This window comes from Macaca mulatta, chromosome 6 (assembly GCF_049350105.2).
Source record: "Macaca mulatta isolate MMU2019108-1 chromosome 6, T2T-MMU8v2.0, whole genome shotgun sequence".
NCBI lineage: Eukaryota > Metazoa > Chordata > Mammalia > Primates > Cercopithecidae > Macaca > Macaca mulatta.
In genome coordinates, this window is record NC_133411.1 from 87,687,319 (window position 1) to 87,704,155 (window position 16,837).

Genomic DNA, 16,837 nt, shown 5'->3' on the forward strand with positions numbered 1-16,837 from the left:
GTATCCTGACTGGGAGACACCTCCCAGTCGGGGCCAACAGACACCTCATACAGGAGAGCTCTAACTGGCATCTGGCAGGTGCCCCTATGGGACAAAGCTTCCAGAGGAAGGAACAGGAAGGAATCTTTGCTGTTCTGCAGCCTCTGCTGGGAATACCCAGGCAAACAGGGTCTTGAGTGGACCTCCAGCAAACTCCAGCAGACCTGCAGCAGAGGGGCCTGACTGTCAGAAGGAAAACTAACAAACAGAAAGGAATAGCATCAACATCAACAAAAAGGACGTCCACTCAGATACCTCATCTGAAGGTCACCAGCATCAAAGACCAAAGGTAGATAAACCCATGAAGATGGGGAGAAAACAGTGCAAAAAGGCCGAAAATGCCTCTTCTCCACAAAAGGATCACAACTTCTTGCCAGGAAGGGAAAAAAACTGGATGGAGAATGAGTTCAATGAACTGACAGAAGAAGGCTTCAGAAGGTGGGTAATAACAAACTCCTCTGAGCTAAAGGAGCATGTTCTAACCCAAGGCAAGGAAGCTAAGAACCTTGGAAAATGGTTAGAGGAATTGCTAAGTAGAATAACCAGTTTAGAGAAGAACATAAATGACCTGAAGGAGCTGAAAAACACAGCATGAAAACTTCGTGAAGCATATACAACCATCAATAGCTGAATCAATCAAGCAGAAGAAAGGATATCAGAGATTGAAGATCAACTTAATGAAATAAAGCAAGAAGACAAGATAAGAGAAAAAAGAATGAAAATAAACAAAGCCTCCAAGAAATATGAGACTATGTGAAAAGACCAAATCTACGTTGGATTGGTGTACCTGAAAGTGATAGAGAGAATAGAACCAGGTTGGAAAACACTCTTCAGGATATTATCCAAGAGAACTTCCCCAATCTAGCAAGACAGCCCAACATTCCAATTCAGGAAATACAGAGAATACCACAAAGGTACTCCTTGAGAAGAGCAACCTTAAGACACATAATCGTCAGATTCACCAAAGTTGAAATGAAGGACAAAATGTTAAGGACAGCCAGAGAGAAAGGTCAGGTTACCCACAAAGGGAAGCCCATCAGACTAACAGTGGATCTCTCTGCAGAAACCCTATAAGCCAGAAAAGAGTGGGGACCAATATTCAACATTCTTAAAGAATTTTCAACCCAGAATTTCATATCCAGCCAAACTAAGCTTCATAAGTGAAGGAGAAATAAAATCCTTTACAGACAAGCAAATGCTGAGAGACTTTGTCACCACCAGGGCTGCCTTACAAGAGCTCCTGAAGGAAGCACTAAACATGGAAAGGAACAACTGGTACCAGCCACTCCAAAAACATATCAAATTATAAAGACCATCGACATTATGAAGAAACTGCATCAACTAACAGGCAAAAGAATCAGCTAGCATCATAATGACAGCATCAAATTCACACTTAACAATATTAATCTTAAATGTAAATGGGCTAAATGCTCCCCTTAAAAGACACAAACTGGCAAATTGGATAAAGAGTCAAGACCCATCAGTGTGCTGTATTTAGGAGACCAATCTCATGTGCAAAGACACACGTAGGCTCAAAATAAAGGGCTGGAGGAATATTTACCAAGCAAATGGAAAGCAAAAAAAAGCAGGGGTTGCATCCTAGTCTCTGATAAAACAGACTTTAAACGAACAAAGATCAAAAGAGACAAAGAAGGACATTACATATTGGTAAAGGAATCAATTCAACAAGAAGAGTAACTATCCTAAATATATATGCACCCAATACAGGGGCACCCAGATTCATAGAGAAAGTTCTTAGAGACCTACAAAGAGACACACAATAATAGTGGGAGACTTTAACACCCCACTGTCAATATTAGACAGATCAACGAGACAGAAAATTAACAAGGATATTCAGAACTTGAACTTGGCTCTGGACCAAGCAGACTTAATAGACACCTACAAAACTCTCCACCCCAAATGAACAGAATATACATTCTTCTCAGCACGACATATCACTTATTCTAAAATCGACCACATAATTGGAGGTAAAACACTCCTCAGCAAATGCAAAAGAATGGAAATCATAACAAACAGTCTCTCAGGGTACAGTACAATCAAATTAGAACTCAAGATTAAGAAACTCACTCAAAATCGCTCAACTACATGGAAACTGAACAACCTGCTCCTGAATGACTACTGGGTACATAACGAAATGAAGGCAGAAATAAATAAGTTCTTTGAAACCAATGAGAACAAAAACACAACATACCAGAATCTCTGGGACACATTTAAAGCAGTGTGTACAGAGAAATTTATAGCACTAAATGCCCAGAAGAGAAAGCAGGAAAGATCTAAAATCGACACCCTAATATCACAATTAAAAGAACGAGAGAAGCAAGAGCAAAAAAATTCAAAAGTGAGCAGAAGACAAGAAATAACTAAGATCAGAGCAGAACTGAAGGAGATAGAGACATGAAAAACCCTTCAAAAAAATCAATGAATCCAGAAGCTGTTTTTCTGAAAACATCAACAAAATAGATAGATCGCCAGCCAGACTAATAAAGAAGAAAAGAGAGAAGAATCAAATAGACACAATAAAAAGTGATAAAGGGGATATCACCACTGCTCCCACAGAAATACAAACTACTATCAGAGAATACTACAAACACCTCTACACAAATAAACTAAAAAATTTAGAAGAAATGGATAAATTCCTGGACACATAAAACCTCCCAAGACTAAACTAGGAAGAAGTCGAATCTCTGAATAGACTAATGTCAAGTTCTGAAATTGAGGCAGTAATTAATAGCCTACCAACCAAAAAAATCCAGGCCCAGATGGATTCACAGCTGAATTCTACCAGAGGTACAAAGAAGAGCTGGTACCATTCCTTCTGAAACTATTCTAAACAACAGAAAAAGATGGACTCCTCCCTAACTCATTATATGAGGCCAGCATCATCCTGATACCAACACCTGACAGAGACACAACAAAAAAAGAAAATTTCAGGCCAATATCTCTGATGAACATCGATGTGAAAATCCTCAATAAAATACTGGCAAACCGGATCCAGCAGCACATCAAAAAGCTTATCCACCATGATCAAGTTGACTTCATCCCTGGGATGCAAGGCTGGTTCAACATACACAAATCAATAAACGAAATCTATCACATAAACAGAACCAATAACAAAAACCACATAATTATCTCAATAGATGCAGAAAAGGCCTTCAACAAAATTCAACAACCCATTCATGCTAAAAACTCTCAATAAACTAGATATTGATGGAACATATTTCAAAATAATAAAGCTATTTATGAGAAACCCACAGCCAATATCACACTGAATGGGGAAAACCTGGAAGCATTCCCTTTGAAAATTGGCATAAGACAAGGATGCCCTCTCTCACCACTCCTCTTCAACACAGTATTGGACGTTCTGGCCAGGGCAATCAGGCACGAGAAAGAAATAAAGGGCATTCAAATAGGAAAAGAGGAAGTCAAATTGTCTCTGTTTGCAAATTACATGATTGTATATTTAGAAAATCCCATCATCTCAGCCCAAAATCTCCTTAAACTGAAAAGCAACTTCAGCAAAGTCTCAAGATACAAAACCAATGTGCAAAAATCACAAGCATTCCTATACACCAATAACAGACAGAGAGCCAAATCATGAATGAACTCCCATTCACAATTGCTACAAAGAGAATAAAATACCTAGGAATACAACTTACAAGGGATGTGAAGGACCTTTTCAAGGAGAACTACAAACCACTGCTCAAGGAAATAAGAGAGAACACAAACAAATGGGAAAATATTCCACGCTTATGGATAGGAAGAATCAATATCGTGAAAATGGCCATAGTGCCCAAAGTAATTTATAGATTCAATGCTATCCCCATCAAGCTATATTGACTTTCTTCACAGAATTGGATAAACTACTTTAAATTTTATGTGGAACCAAAACAGAGCCTGAATAGCCAAGACAATCTTAAGCAAAAAGAACAAAGCTGGAGGCATCATGCTATCTGACTTCAAACTATACCAGCAGTAACCAAAACAGCATGGTACAGGTACCAAAACAGATATATAGACCAATGGAACAGAACAGAGGCTTCAGAAATAACACCACACATCTCCAACCATCTAATCTTTGACTAACCTGACAAAAACAAGCAATGGGGAAAGGATTCCCTATTTAATAAATGGTGTTAGGAAAACAGGCTAGCCATATGCAGAAAACTGAAATTGGACCCCTTCCTTACACCTTATACAAAAATTAACTCAAGATGGATTAAAGACTTAAACATAAGACCTAAAACCATAACAATCCTAAAAAAAAACAAAACCTAGGCAATACCATTCAGGACATAGGCATGGGCAAAGACTTCATGACTAAAACACCAAAAGCAATGGCAACAAAAGTCAAAATAGACAAATGGGCTCAATTAAACTAAAGAGCTTCTGCCCAGTAAAAGAGACTATCATCAGACTGAACAGGCAACCTACAGAATGGGAGAAAATTTCTGCAATCTATCCATCTGACAAAGGGCTAATATCCAGAATCTACAAAGAACTTAAACAAATTTACAAGAAAAAACAACCCCATCAAAAAGTGGGCAAAGGATATGAACAGACACTTTTCAAAAGAAGATATTATGTGGCCAAAAAACTTAAGAAAAAAAGCTCGCCATCACTGGTCATTAGAGAAATGCAAATCAAAACCACAATGGGATTCCATCTCACGCCAGTTACGTGACAATCATTAAAAAGTCAGGAAACAACAGATGCTGGAGAGTATGTGGGGAAATAAGAACGCTTTTACATTATTGGTGGGAGTGTAAATTAGTTCAACCATTGTGGAAGAGAGCATGGCGATTCCTCAAGGATCTAGAACTAGAAATACCATTTGACCTAGCAATCCCATTACTGGATATGTACCCAAAGGATTATAAATCATTCTACTATAAAGACACATGCACACATGTTTATTGCGGCACTGTTCACAATAGCAAAGATGTGGAAGCAACCCAAATGTCCATCAGTGACAGACTGGATAAAGAAAACGTGGCACATATACACCATGGAATACTAGGCAGCCATAAAAAAGGATGAGTTTGTGTCCTTTGCAGGGACATGGATGAAGCTGGAAACCATCATTCTCAGCAAATTAACACAAGAACAGAAAACCAAACACTGCATGTTCTCACTCATAAGTGGGAGGTGAACAAAGAGAACACATGAACAAAGGGAGGGGAACATCACACACTGGGGCCTGTCAAGGGGTGGGGGGCTAGGGGAGGGATAGTACTAGGAGAAATACCTAATGTAGATGACGGGTTGATGGGTGCAGCAAACCACCATGGCACATGTATACCTAAGTAACAAACCTGCACATTCTGCACATGTACCCCAGAATTTAAAGTATAATAATAATAATAAAAATCAAGCACCATGCTAAATGCTTTGTATCATAATCTAACAACACACCATTCACTAAGCAGTAATCCCATGAGGTGGGCATTATCATTCCCATTTCATTCCCATCAGGAAATGGCCTTAGAAGGTGACATAGCAACTGGCAGGATCAGAGTTCAAACCCTGGTCTTATCTGGCTCCACAGCCTTGGAAACATTACCCTATTCAGACTTCTGGTAAATAATTGCAATTCACACTATTTTAATCATAGTAGAGAGGCTTGTTCAGATACACATATCTCACTCTGTCATCCAGGCTGCAGTGCAGTGGTTTAATTATGGCTCACTGGAGCCTTAAATTCCTGGGCTCAAATGATCTTCCTGGATTGGACTCCCAAAGTGCTGGGATACAGCATGAGCCACTGCATCTGGTCTAGATATATTAAAGACAGTCTATAAGATGAACCAGTTGGGTTTACCTAGAAGAGTGACCACATCTGGTTAAAGCCTTTGACCATATATTGTTACTCTACATACCTGTCATAATCTGTAGCATTTTTTGGCAGAAAAACTGGAGGTAAAGAAAGAGTTTAATAATACATACATAGGCATATTTATATAAACAATTAATTTCTATATTAGAAATCTGAACAAATTTAAATTTCTGGCACAGTTTTATTAACCTTTAATTTTACAAGTTTGAAAACTGATAAAACCTACATAACAACTGCTACGGAGAGGAATTTGGCAATGTCTAATAAAATGACATATTCATTTACCCTTTGACTCAGCAATCCAATTTCTAGAAATCTATCCCACAAAGGCCAGGCATGATGGCTCATGCCTGTAATCCCAGCACTTTGGGAGGGTGAGGCAGGTGGATCACCTGAGGTCAGGAGTTTGAGACCAGCCTGGCCAACATGGCAAAGCCCCGTCTCTACTAAAAATTCAAAAATTAGCCAGGTGTGGTGGCACATGCCCATAGTCTCAGCTACTAGGGAGGCTGAGGCAGGAGAATCGCTTGAACCTGGGAGGCAGAGGCTACAGTGAGCCAAGATCACGCCATTGCACTCCAGCCTGGGTGACAGAGCGAGACTCTGTCTTAAAAAAGAAAGAAAGAAATCTATCCTACAAATATACTGGCAAAAATACAAACAGACATCTGCACAAGACTGCAAATTGAAATATTATTTGTAATAGCAAAAGACTGGAAATAATCTAAATGTTCATCAGTGGAGGACCAGTTGAATAATGTAGTGTGCTTCCACAATGGAGTACTATGTAGATATTAAAAGGAATGATGAATATCTACTTATAGTTATGCCTAGTTTAATGACAGGGATGTGTTCTGAGAAATGCTTCATTAGGTGATTCTGTTGTTGTGGAAACATCACAGAGTGCACCCACACTAACCTAGATGGTATAGCCTCCTGCACACCTAGGCTATATGGTCTAGCCTATTGCTCCCAGGCCACAAACCTGTAGAGGATGTTACTGTGCTGAATACTGTCAGCAACCGTAAACAGTGGTAAGTATTCGTGTATCCAAACATAGCTAAATATAGACAAGATGCAGTAAAAATGCAGTATTAAAATCTTTTTTTTTTTTTTTTTTTTGAGATGGAGTTTTGTTCTCATTGCCCAGGCTGGAGTGCAGTGGTGCAATCTTGGCTCACTGCAACCTCCGTCTCCTGGGTTCAAGTGATTCTCCTGCCTCAGCCTCCTGAGTAGCTGGGATTACAAGCACGTGCCATCACGCCCAGCTAATTTTTTGTATTTTTCGTAGAGATGGGGTTTCATCATGCTGGCCAGGCTGGTCTCAAACTCCTGACCTCAGATGATCCACCCACCTCAGCCTTCCAAAGTACAAGGATTACCGGTGTGAGCTCCCACACACGGCCAGTATTAAAATCTTATGGGACTGCTGTCACTGACCAAAATGCTGCTATGCAGCATATGACTGCATATTGGTATGGAGTGATTTTCTAGATAGAAATACTGTATACTTTTACAGCGTATACTTTATACACTATATATACTTTTCTCCACCTCATTTTTATTTTAAGTGAAAAAAGTGAGGATATATATAAATATTTCTTTACATTAAAAAAAGAAAGATAAGCCACAAAATAAATAAAATGGTTACATAGAGGGAGAGGGAGGGGCCTAGATAGAAGGTAGGGAGGAGCCAGATTCCCCGGGGTGAAATGGGTCTATTTTCCAGATTGGACTCTGGTACCTGTAGATATTTTAAACTATAAAACAAAATTAAATGAAAAGAAAAGTCATTCCTACAAAATAAAAAAGCAAATTAAACAAATGAACTTAAGAATATATGAAGTCAGCAGCTTAACCACATGGAAAAGGATTATTTCAAGTGACTTCAAAATACAGTGACTTGACTGTACCAGATGAGACATAGTTTGAGAAAGAAACTTCATAAATAATCTTAAACTACTTTCTCTATTCATTTATTAGTGATAATATTGGTACTGCTATTCTGAATCTAATTAATGTGTATATACGTATTAATTTGAATCAAGTAAGTTTATGTCTTTAAATATCAAGACATTCAGCATAAAATAAAATTAAAAACCAGAGATACAGACACAAAATCAAAGAAATTAAGTAAAACCATATAACCCTAAATGATTACAGATTATTAATATAAATGCTTTAAAAATACATAATTTCTAATTCCGTCCACTGAAAAGGCCAAGAACTAATGCCCATTTTGATGTGAGGAGCACCTTTCCTGCCCAGGTTGTGGTCTCTGCTTCTCATGTCTACTGCAAGGAATCAGGACTCCTTGGAGAGGTAACGGATTCTAAGTTTGTGGGGGGGAAATGTAAAAGATGAGACTGAAACATTTTATAGCAGAAGGCCAAGGAGTTACTAAACATCTTTAACTTTGGGCTGTTGTTCAAGGGACTTACGGATTAAACTGAAGAAGCTCCCACTGCGCAAAGACGCGGCACTCTGAGCTTCTGTAAGAATAATAACATTGCACAGGCCCAGTGGCTCAACCCTGCCCAACACTTTGGGCGGCTGAGGCAGGTGGATCACCTGAGGTCAGGAGTTTGAGACCAGCCTGGCCAACATGGTGAAACCCCATCTCTACTAAAAATACAAAAAAATTAGCTGGGCCTGGTGGCGGGCACCTGTAATCCCAGCTACTTTGGGAGGCTGAGGCAGAAGAATTGCTTGAACCTAGGAGGCAGAGGTTGCAGTGAGCCGAGATCGCGCCATTGAACTCCAGTCTGGGCGACAAGAGTGAAACTCTGTCTCAAAAAAAAAAAAAAAAAAAAAAAGAATAAGAACATTGATGCATTGTAACACATCAAGTACATGAAAATCTGTACGTTCCTAATGAATAAAGGGAAAGAGTCAAGCCTTTCCTGGACAAACTTTTCCTCAGGATACTCAGGTCATTAGTGAGTTTCCCTCTAGAGAAGTATTTTAGAAAACAAATGAAGAAGAAATGGTAGAATTAGCATATTACCATGTTACCAATATCTAATGACAGAATGGTTGTAGCCTATGATCATTAGATATTATATGGCCTTGACATGAGAAATTTTTACGAAAATATCAAACCTTCATCAGCTGGGCGTGGTGGCAGGCGCCTGTAATCCCAGCACTGTGAATCACCTGAGGTCAGGAGTTTGAGCCTGGCCAACATGGCAAAGCCCCGTCTCTACTAAAAATACAAACATTATCAGGGCATGGTAGCAGGGGCCTGTAGTCCCAGCTACTTGGGAGGCTGAGGCAGGAGAATCGCTTGAACCCGGGTTGCAGTGAGTCAAGATCGCGCCATTGCACTCCAGCCTGGGTGACAGAGCAAGACTCCATCTCAAAGAAAAAAAAAAATCAAACTTTCATCATGTCAGTTTTTAGATGTAACTGTCAGATTACAAGAAATACAAAGGACAGGAGAACACATTAATCAAGGCTACATGAGCAAATACAGAATGTGTAAATTCTATAAAACAAACGACCAGGTTTCTTTAAAAAATAAATTGCAAGATAAAAGAAGGAAGGGAAAATTTTATGTTAAAAGACACTTAAGACACCTATCACCTATACTGAATCCTGGTTTAATAAATCCCATAAGACCTTCCAGTGAGACAGGATGTGGAAGCAGAACAGTGATACTGGTGATCCCGACCCTGTGTAGGCCTAAGCTAATGTATGTGTTTGTGTCACAGTTTTTAATAACCAATTTTAAAAATAGAAAATAGCTTATAGAATAAGGTAAGGACATAAAGAAAAATATTTTTGTACAGCTCTATAAAAGGCTTGTGTTTTAAGCTCAGTATTATTACAAAGGAATCAACAAGATTTTTTTAAGTTTATAAAGTAAAAACATTACAGTAATCTAAAGTTAATTTATAATTAAAGAAAGAAAAAATGTTTTATAAATTTGGTGTAGCCTAAGTGTGTGGTGTTTATAAATCTATGGTAGTGTACAGTAACGTCTGGGGCCTTCACATTGCTCAGCACTCACTCACTGACTCACGCAGAGCAACTTGCAGCCTTCTAAGCTCCATTCATGTGTACCTTTTTTTTTTTTTTTTGAGACGGAGTCTCGCTCTTGTCACACAGGCTGGAGTGTAATGGCATGATCTGGGCTCACTGCAACCTCCGCCTCCTGGGTTCAAGTTATTCTCCTGCCTCAGCCTCCTGAGTAGCTGGGATTAAGGGCGCCCGCCACCACACCTGGCTAATTTTTGTACTTTTAGTAGAGATGGGGTTTCACGTTGGCCAGGCTGGTTTTAAACTCCTGACCTCAGGTGATCCATCCACCTCGGCCTCCCAAAGTGCTGGAATTACAGGCATGAGCCACCGCGCCTGGCCAGATGTACCATTTTTCAATCTTTTACACTGTATTTTACTGTATCTTTTTAATGTTTAGCCATGTTTAGACACACAAATAGTCACCATGGTATTACAATTGCCTATAGTTTTCAGTACAGTAACAGGCTGCACAGGTTTGTAGCCTAGGAACAATAGGCTACACCACATACCCTAGGTGTGTAAGAGGCTGTACTGTTGAGGTTGTGTAAGTACACTCTATGATGCTCATACAAGGATGAAGTCATTAGGGATGCATTTCTTAGAACATATCCCATCATTAAGTGATGCATGACATATATAGATGATGCTTGGGATTTTCCTCAAAACAATCCAGGCATATGGGGGAGTGTAGAGAGGTATTGATAAAGCAAGAGTGTCTGTGAGTTGATAATTTCTATAGCTGGGGGTGAGGGGTCCTCGGGATACACTGTACTATCCTCTCTTGTTTTATAGGTTGGTGCAAAAGTAATCACGGTTTTCGCAATTACTAACCTAAATAAGTACGTTTGAAATGTTTGTGTATCTTAAAATTTTCTACAATAAGAGATGGTTAAGAACTTTCACACATAAAATGTTTTTCATAATTTACTCTCTCTACTTAGATGAATTAATGTTTACCTAACAATCTAATGATGAAATTCACCATCATAAAGATCTTATTATCATTAGTTATTCTTCTAGTACAGGAAGGGGACATTAATAATTAGCTTATAGTGGCCAGGCATGGTGGCTCACGCCTGTAATCCCAGCACTTTGGGAAGCCAGTGGGTGGACCGCTTGAACCCAGGATTTTGAGATCAGCCTGGACAAGATGATGAAACCCTTCTCTACAAAAAGAAAAAAAAAAAATTAGCCAGGTGGGCATGGTGGCATGTGCCTGCAGTCCCAGCTACTTGGGAGGCTAAGACAGGAGGATCACTTGAGCCCAGGAGGAAGAGGTTGCAGTGAGCCGAGATCGCATTACTGCACTCCAGTCTGGGCGCAGAGTGAGACAATTAAAAAAAGGAGCCTGCAGAAAGTCTGTTTGGCTGTTATGCCTTATGCCACAATGCATCTCAGGCTGAGAACTATTTCTCCACAAAATTAAGACTGTGAAGTTACACTTAGGAGTGTTTCTTATAAGTAGGACCTGTGATTATTTTTTTACTTAAATTGGGTCACATGTTATTTATTTTATTAAGAAACAAGATCACTACCTCTGCATGAGTAAGCACAGGTGCCACCAATACACGTCCCAGATGAACCAACAAACCTAGGAGAAAGGAGCGATGGAGCAATGTCACTTACCTAGCTGTCTCCTCAAACTGTATGTCATCCACTGAGGCTGTAACACAGGAAACTCCAGCATGTTTCTCAGCTTCAAAAAATACATAAAAACGTGCTGCTTTAGTGGTGATATTAGAATATTTCAGTATAAGGGAAAGGAATGAAATGTAAGTGCATTGATCTTAGTCATCCATCCCTCATTCATTATAGCACCACTGTGCTCACAATTTGTGGATCAACTGGCTCCATACAAGCTTCTCTGCTCTGTTACATTTCTACTGTATGGTAATTACTGCACTTCATCCTAAATTTTAACTTACATGATCTTGTATTTGAAATTTAATACCAATATCCCACAAATCTAGCTATTGAAATAGCAATTTTAGTAAGTTGGTGCTGACTTTAAATATTTTATCAGGTACTATCCTTCTTGTTTTAAAATCAAGGCATCACAGGTTAAATGATTTTTTTTTTTTTTTTTTTTTTTTTTTTGACGGAGTCTCCCTCTGTCGCCCAGGCTGGAGCGCAGTGGCGCTATCTCGGCTCACTGCAAGCTCCGCCTCCCGGGTTTAGGCCATTCTCCTGCCTCAGCCTCCGGAGTAGCTGAGACTACAGGCGCCGCCACCTCGCCCGGCTAATTTTTTTGTATTTTTAGTAGAGACGGGGTTTCACCGTGTTAGCCAGGATGGTCTTGATCTCCTGACCTCGTGATCTGCCCGCCTCGGCCTCCCAAAGTGCTGGGATTACAGGCGTGAGTCACCGCGCCCGGCTGTGTGAATGATTTAACCACTGTAAGCACTGAGTGGTAAGGGGAAACCCCGAGTCATCCCAAATCAAAGAGGATCTTCTCTGGGTATCAGAGAAAGAGAGATGGGCACACAGGAGATATGTAGTCAATATTTATTTTATTATTACCAAATGTATGCCAAATTCAGTATACATTAATTGCCTTGAAGGAGGAGTATTGCGTAGGGTGGGAGAGTACAGGAAGAAGCCTGGTTATTTCCATGTTCTATGTCTGCACGTAATTTGCTCAGATTTTTTTTTTTTTTTTTGATTGCTGGATTTGCTTTACATAAAAAAATACCAGAATTTATCCTCTGTGGGAAAGATTTTGACATGTGCTTCTGCCAGATTTGATTTTGGGAAACAGTCAACTGAAAGCCAAACAGATTATATTGGCTTTATAAGAACTTTTGACCTCATTTTAGTTTTGGAGACTTCAGTCCTGGTGCCACATGATTAAGAAAAACGAGTAAATTGTACTGAATTTGTCTTCCTTTTGTGTACTGGATCATTATAACTACCTATGTATTAATTGATAGTCCTAGGTAAGAAGACATGAGAGATACTCCACTGGGCATGTATTTAACACATTCCTTTCTAGGATCTAATTCTGCAGAAAATTGGACATTCAAATGTTACTAGCTGGAAGGAACCATCCTTCCAACTAGTTCAGGGAAAGGAAGGGAATATGGAAGAATTGGGCTGTAGGAAGGCTCAAGGTGGACTCAATTTAATTCAATGCACCAAACATTTGTTAAGTTCTTGCTGATTTCCAGACACTGAGTTGAATGAGTTATTATTATTTTTTTTTCCAGACAGAGTCTCACTCTGTCACCCAGGCTGGAGTGCAATGGTGTGATCTTGGCTCACTGCAACCTCCGCTTCCCGGGTTCAAGTGATTCTTCTGCCTCAGCCTCCCGAGTAGCTGGGACTACAGGCGTGCACCACCATGTCCAGCTAATTTTTTGTATTTTTAGTAGAGACACGGTTTCACCATATTAGCCAGGATGGTCTCGATCTCCTGACCTTGTGATCTGCCCACCTCAGCCTCCCAAAGTGCTGGGATTACAGGCGTGAGCCAGTGCATGAGCTCTATCTTTTAAGCAGTCCACTCCATGGCACTTAGAGATGCAGCCATAGTCAGTACCCTTTCAGAGCTTAAGTTTTCCAGGGAACTACTGAAACCTTGCAAATACATGCTTAAATCATTGATTAAAGAATACTTCATAAACATTCATTCCAGTTACTTGACATGAGGGAATGGGATGTTGAGGTTATTAATTCTTAGTAATAAAGTGTTATAATATAGACCAACATGAGTATCTTGAGTATTTTTTTCTTTTTTTTTTTTTTAAGAGACGAGGTCTCTATCACCCAGGCTGGAGTGTAGCGGCATGATCATAGCTCACTCCAGCCTCGAACTCCTGGGCTCAAGTGATCTTGCCTCAGCCTCCTGAGTAGCTAGGACTATAGGCATGTGCCACCACAGCTAGCTAACTTTTAAAAAATTGTTTAAAATATTTTTTTGTAGAGATAGGTTCTCATGATTTGGCCCAAGCTGGTCCCAAACTCCTGGGCTCAAGTGATGCTCCCGCCTTGACCCCTCAAAGCACTGGAATTACAGGCGTGAGCCCCCATGCCCGGTTGAGTTATCAATTGTGAATGACTTAAATGATAACTAAAATGCAGTAACCAGTAAAAAAAAAATTAAACTTTTATTGTTTATATTGGGTATCCTGTATCTATAGCACAAGGTTTCTTAAGGGATCAAAAAGTATTAAAATCATGACAGTTACTTTTTATTAAGCATTTATTATTGATCAGGCACTGGACTAGTCATTTAAGCATGTTAATTACATGAAGTTGGTACTGTTATTAGCTCCCTTTTATAAATAAGAAAATTTAGGTTTAGAAAGATTAAATGCATTGTCCTAAATAGTGATTTTGACTATAAAAGCAATAGGAACTTTCAGGAAAGAGGTTAGACAAACCAGAGAACACTACCAGAGAAGTATGTGACTCAATATGGGTTTCAGGAGCTCAATAATCATGATTTATGCTATTGATTTTCAAGGGTCATTAAACTAAAAGAAACAAAAATATGGAGAACACCATAGGGTCCTGGCTTCACATGTCATTACATGCGTGCTGTGTTTTTAAACAAGTGTCAATTAGATGACATGAACTCACAGGACTGGCTTGTTCTGGTTCTTGATTTTTGATTGCCCTTCGTACAGTGTACCAGCAGAAGTGGAAAACCCTAAAGCTGTTTCTGATTTCCTGGGAGAACTAAGAGAAGCTAAGTGATTGTAAAGTAAGTATGAAATGATGACTGATAAAAATAGTGGTAACCTTCCTTCATTCCTTCCTTCCTTCAGCAGATATTGATGGAGCACCTGTGTTATGCAAGGCAGCCTCTGTGTAAGGTGCTGGCCATGGGAAACAGCCAGGACCCCTGCTCTCATGGAGTCTAGTGGATGAGCCAGTGGTTAATTAAATGGATATTGATATGGTTTGGCTGAGTCCCCACCCAAACCTCATCTTGAATTGTAGCTCCCATAATTCCCACATGTTGTGGGAAGGAGCTGGTGGGAGATAATTGAATCATGGGGGCTGATCTTTCCTGTGCTATTCTCATGATAGTGAGTAAGTCTCATGAGATGTGATGGTTTTGTAAGGGGAAACCCCTTCTGCTTGGTTCTCATTTTCTCTCCTGCCGCCACCATGTAAGAAGTGCCTTTCGCCTTCCGCCATGACTGTGAGGCTTCCCCACCCACGTGGAACTGCGAGTCCAATAAATCTCTTTTTCTTTATAAGTTACCCAGTCTCGGGTATGTCTTTATCAGCAGCATGAAAATGGACTAATACAGATATGTAATGACAAAACGGACTAAGTGCTCTGAAGAAAACAGGGATTTTATGAGAGTCAGTAACTGAAATAATACACTAGGTGGGGTGTCCAGGAAGGCTTGAGGGCAGCAGAGGGGAGGGCCTGCTGAGCAGAGGGAACAGTAATTACAAAGGTCCTGGTGACTACAATGCAGAGAGTAGGAGGGAGAGTGGGTGGGATGAGGCTGGAGTGAAGGCTGAGGACAGGCTATGCACAGGGCCTTGAAGCTCTTGGTTGAAAGTTTTTGTAATTATTATTCTTCAATATATTGTTGCACTGCCTTCTGGTCTCCACTGTTTCTGATGAGGTCAGTGGTAATTCTAATTATTGTTCTCCTATATACAGTGTTTCAGTCTGGCTGCGTTCAAGATTTTCTCTCAATCATTTTGACTATGATATGCCTGGATATATTCTTTGTATTCGTTTTTCTTTCTTTCTTTTTTAAATTGGAGACAGAGTCTCGCTCTGTCGTCCAGGCTGGAGTGTGGTGGCACAGTCTTGGCTCACTGCAACTTCTGCCTCCTGGGTTCAAGTGATTCTCCTGCCTCAGCCTCCTGAGTAGCTGGGATTACAAGCGTGTGCCACCATGCCCAACTAATTTTTGTATTTTTAGTAGAGATGGGGTTTCACCACGTTGGCCAGGCTGGTCTTGAACTTCTGACCTCAGGTGATTTGCCTGCCTCGGCCTCCCAAAGTGCTGGGATTAAAGGTGTGAGCCACCATGTCCAGCCTGTATTAGTTTTTCTTGATGTGCTATAACCTTGAATCTGTAATTGTCTTTCACCATATTTGGAACTCTAATTGCGTTTGTTTTATTTTTCCACAAATCTCTGATACTTTATTTTATTTACGTCTTTTTTTTTTTTTTTTTTTTTTTTTTTTTGAGACAGGGTCTTGCTTGTTGCCCAGGCTGGAGTAAAGTGGTAGAATCATGGCTCACTGCAGCCTTGACCTCCCAGGCTCAAGTCATCCTCCCACCTCAGCCTCCTGAGTAGCTGGGACTACAGGTACATGGTACCATGCCTGGCTAATTTTAACATTTTGTGCGTGTGTGGTAGAGACAGGATCTCCCTATGTTGCCCAGGCTGGTCTTGAGTTCCTGGGTTCAAACCATCCTCCTACCTGAGCCTCCCAAAGTGCTAGGATTACAGGCATGAACCATTGTGCCTGGTCACACTTTGTTTATTTTTAAAATTCTTTTTTTTCTGTTCTTAGATTGGATAATTTCTAGTGATGTATTTTTGCATTTACTAACTCTTTTCTCAGTCATGTCCATTCTGCTGTTAAGCCTAGCCATTGAGTTTGTTATTTTAGACACTGTATTTTTCAGTTCTGGAATTACCATTTGGCTTTCAAAAAATAGTTTCTATTACTCTGCAGAAAGGTACTGCCTTTTCAATGTTTTTTTTTTTTTTCTTTTGAGATGGGGTCTCACTCTTTTGCCCTGGCAGGAGTGCAGTGGTACAATCTCGGCTCACTGCAATCTCCACCTCCCAGATTCAAGTGATTCTCCTGCCTCAGCCTCCCGAGTAGCTGGGATTACAGGTGCCTGCCACCACACGTGGCTAATTTTTGTGTTTTTAGTAGAGACAGGGTTTCATCATGTTGACCAGGCTGGTCTCAAACTCCTGACCTCAAGT

At 40.1% G+C, this 16,837-nt stretch overlaps 1 protein-coding gene across 3 annotated transcripts in view; it reads right to left on the minus strand.

The window, feature by feature from the left end:
* Positions 1-16,837, minus strand: part of ACOT12 (acyl-CoA thioesterase 12) — a 65,867-nt gene that overhangs the window by 45,681 nt on the left and 3,349 nt on the right. For all 3 annotated transcript variants that reach the window (XM_015140350.3, XM_001111108.5, XM_078004954.1), the window contains exon 2: positions 11,543-11,612. In XM_015140350.3, coding sequence (XP_014995836.2) covers positions 11,543-11,612 — 70 coding nt within the window. The remainder of the gene's footprint in view (positions 1-11,542; positions 11,613-16,837) is intronic.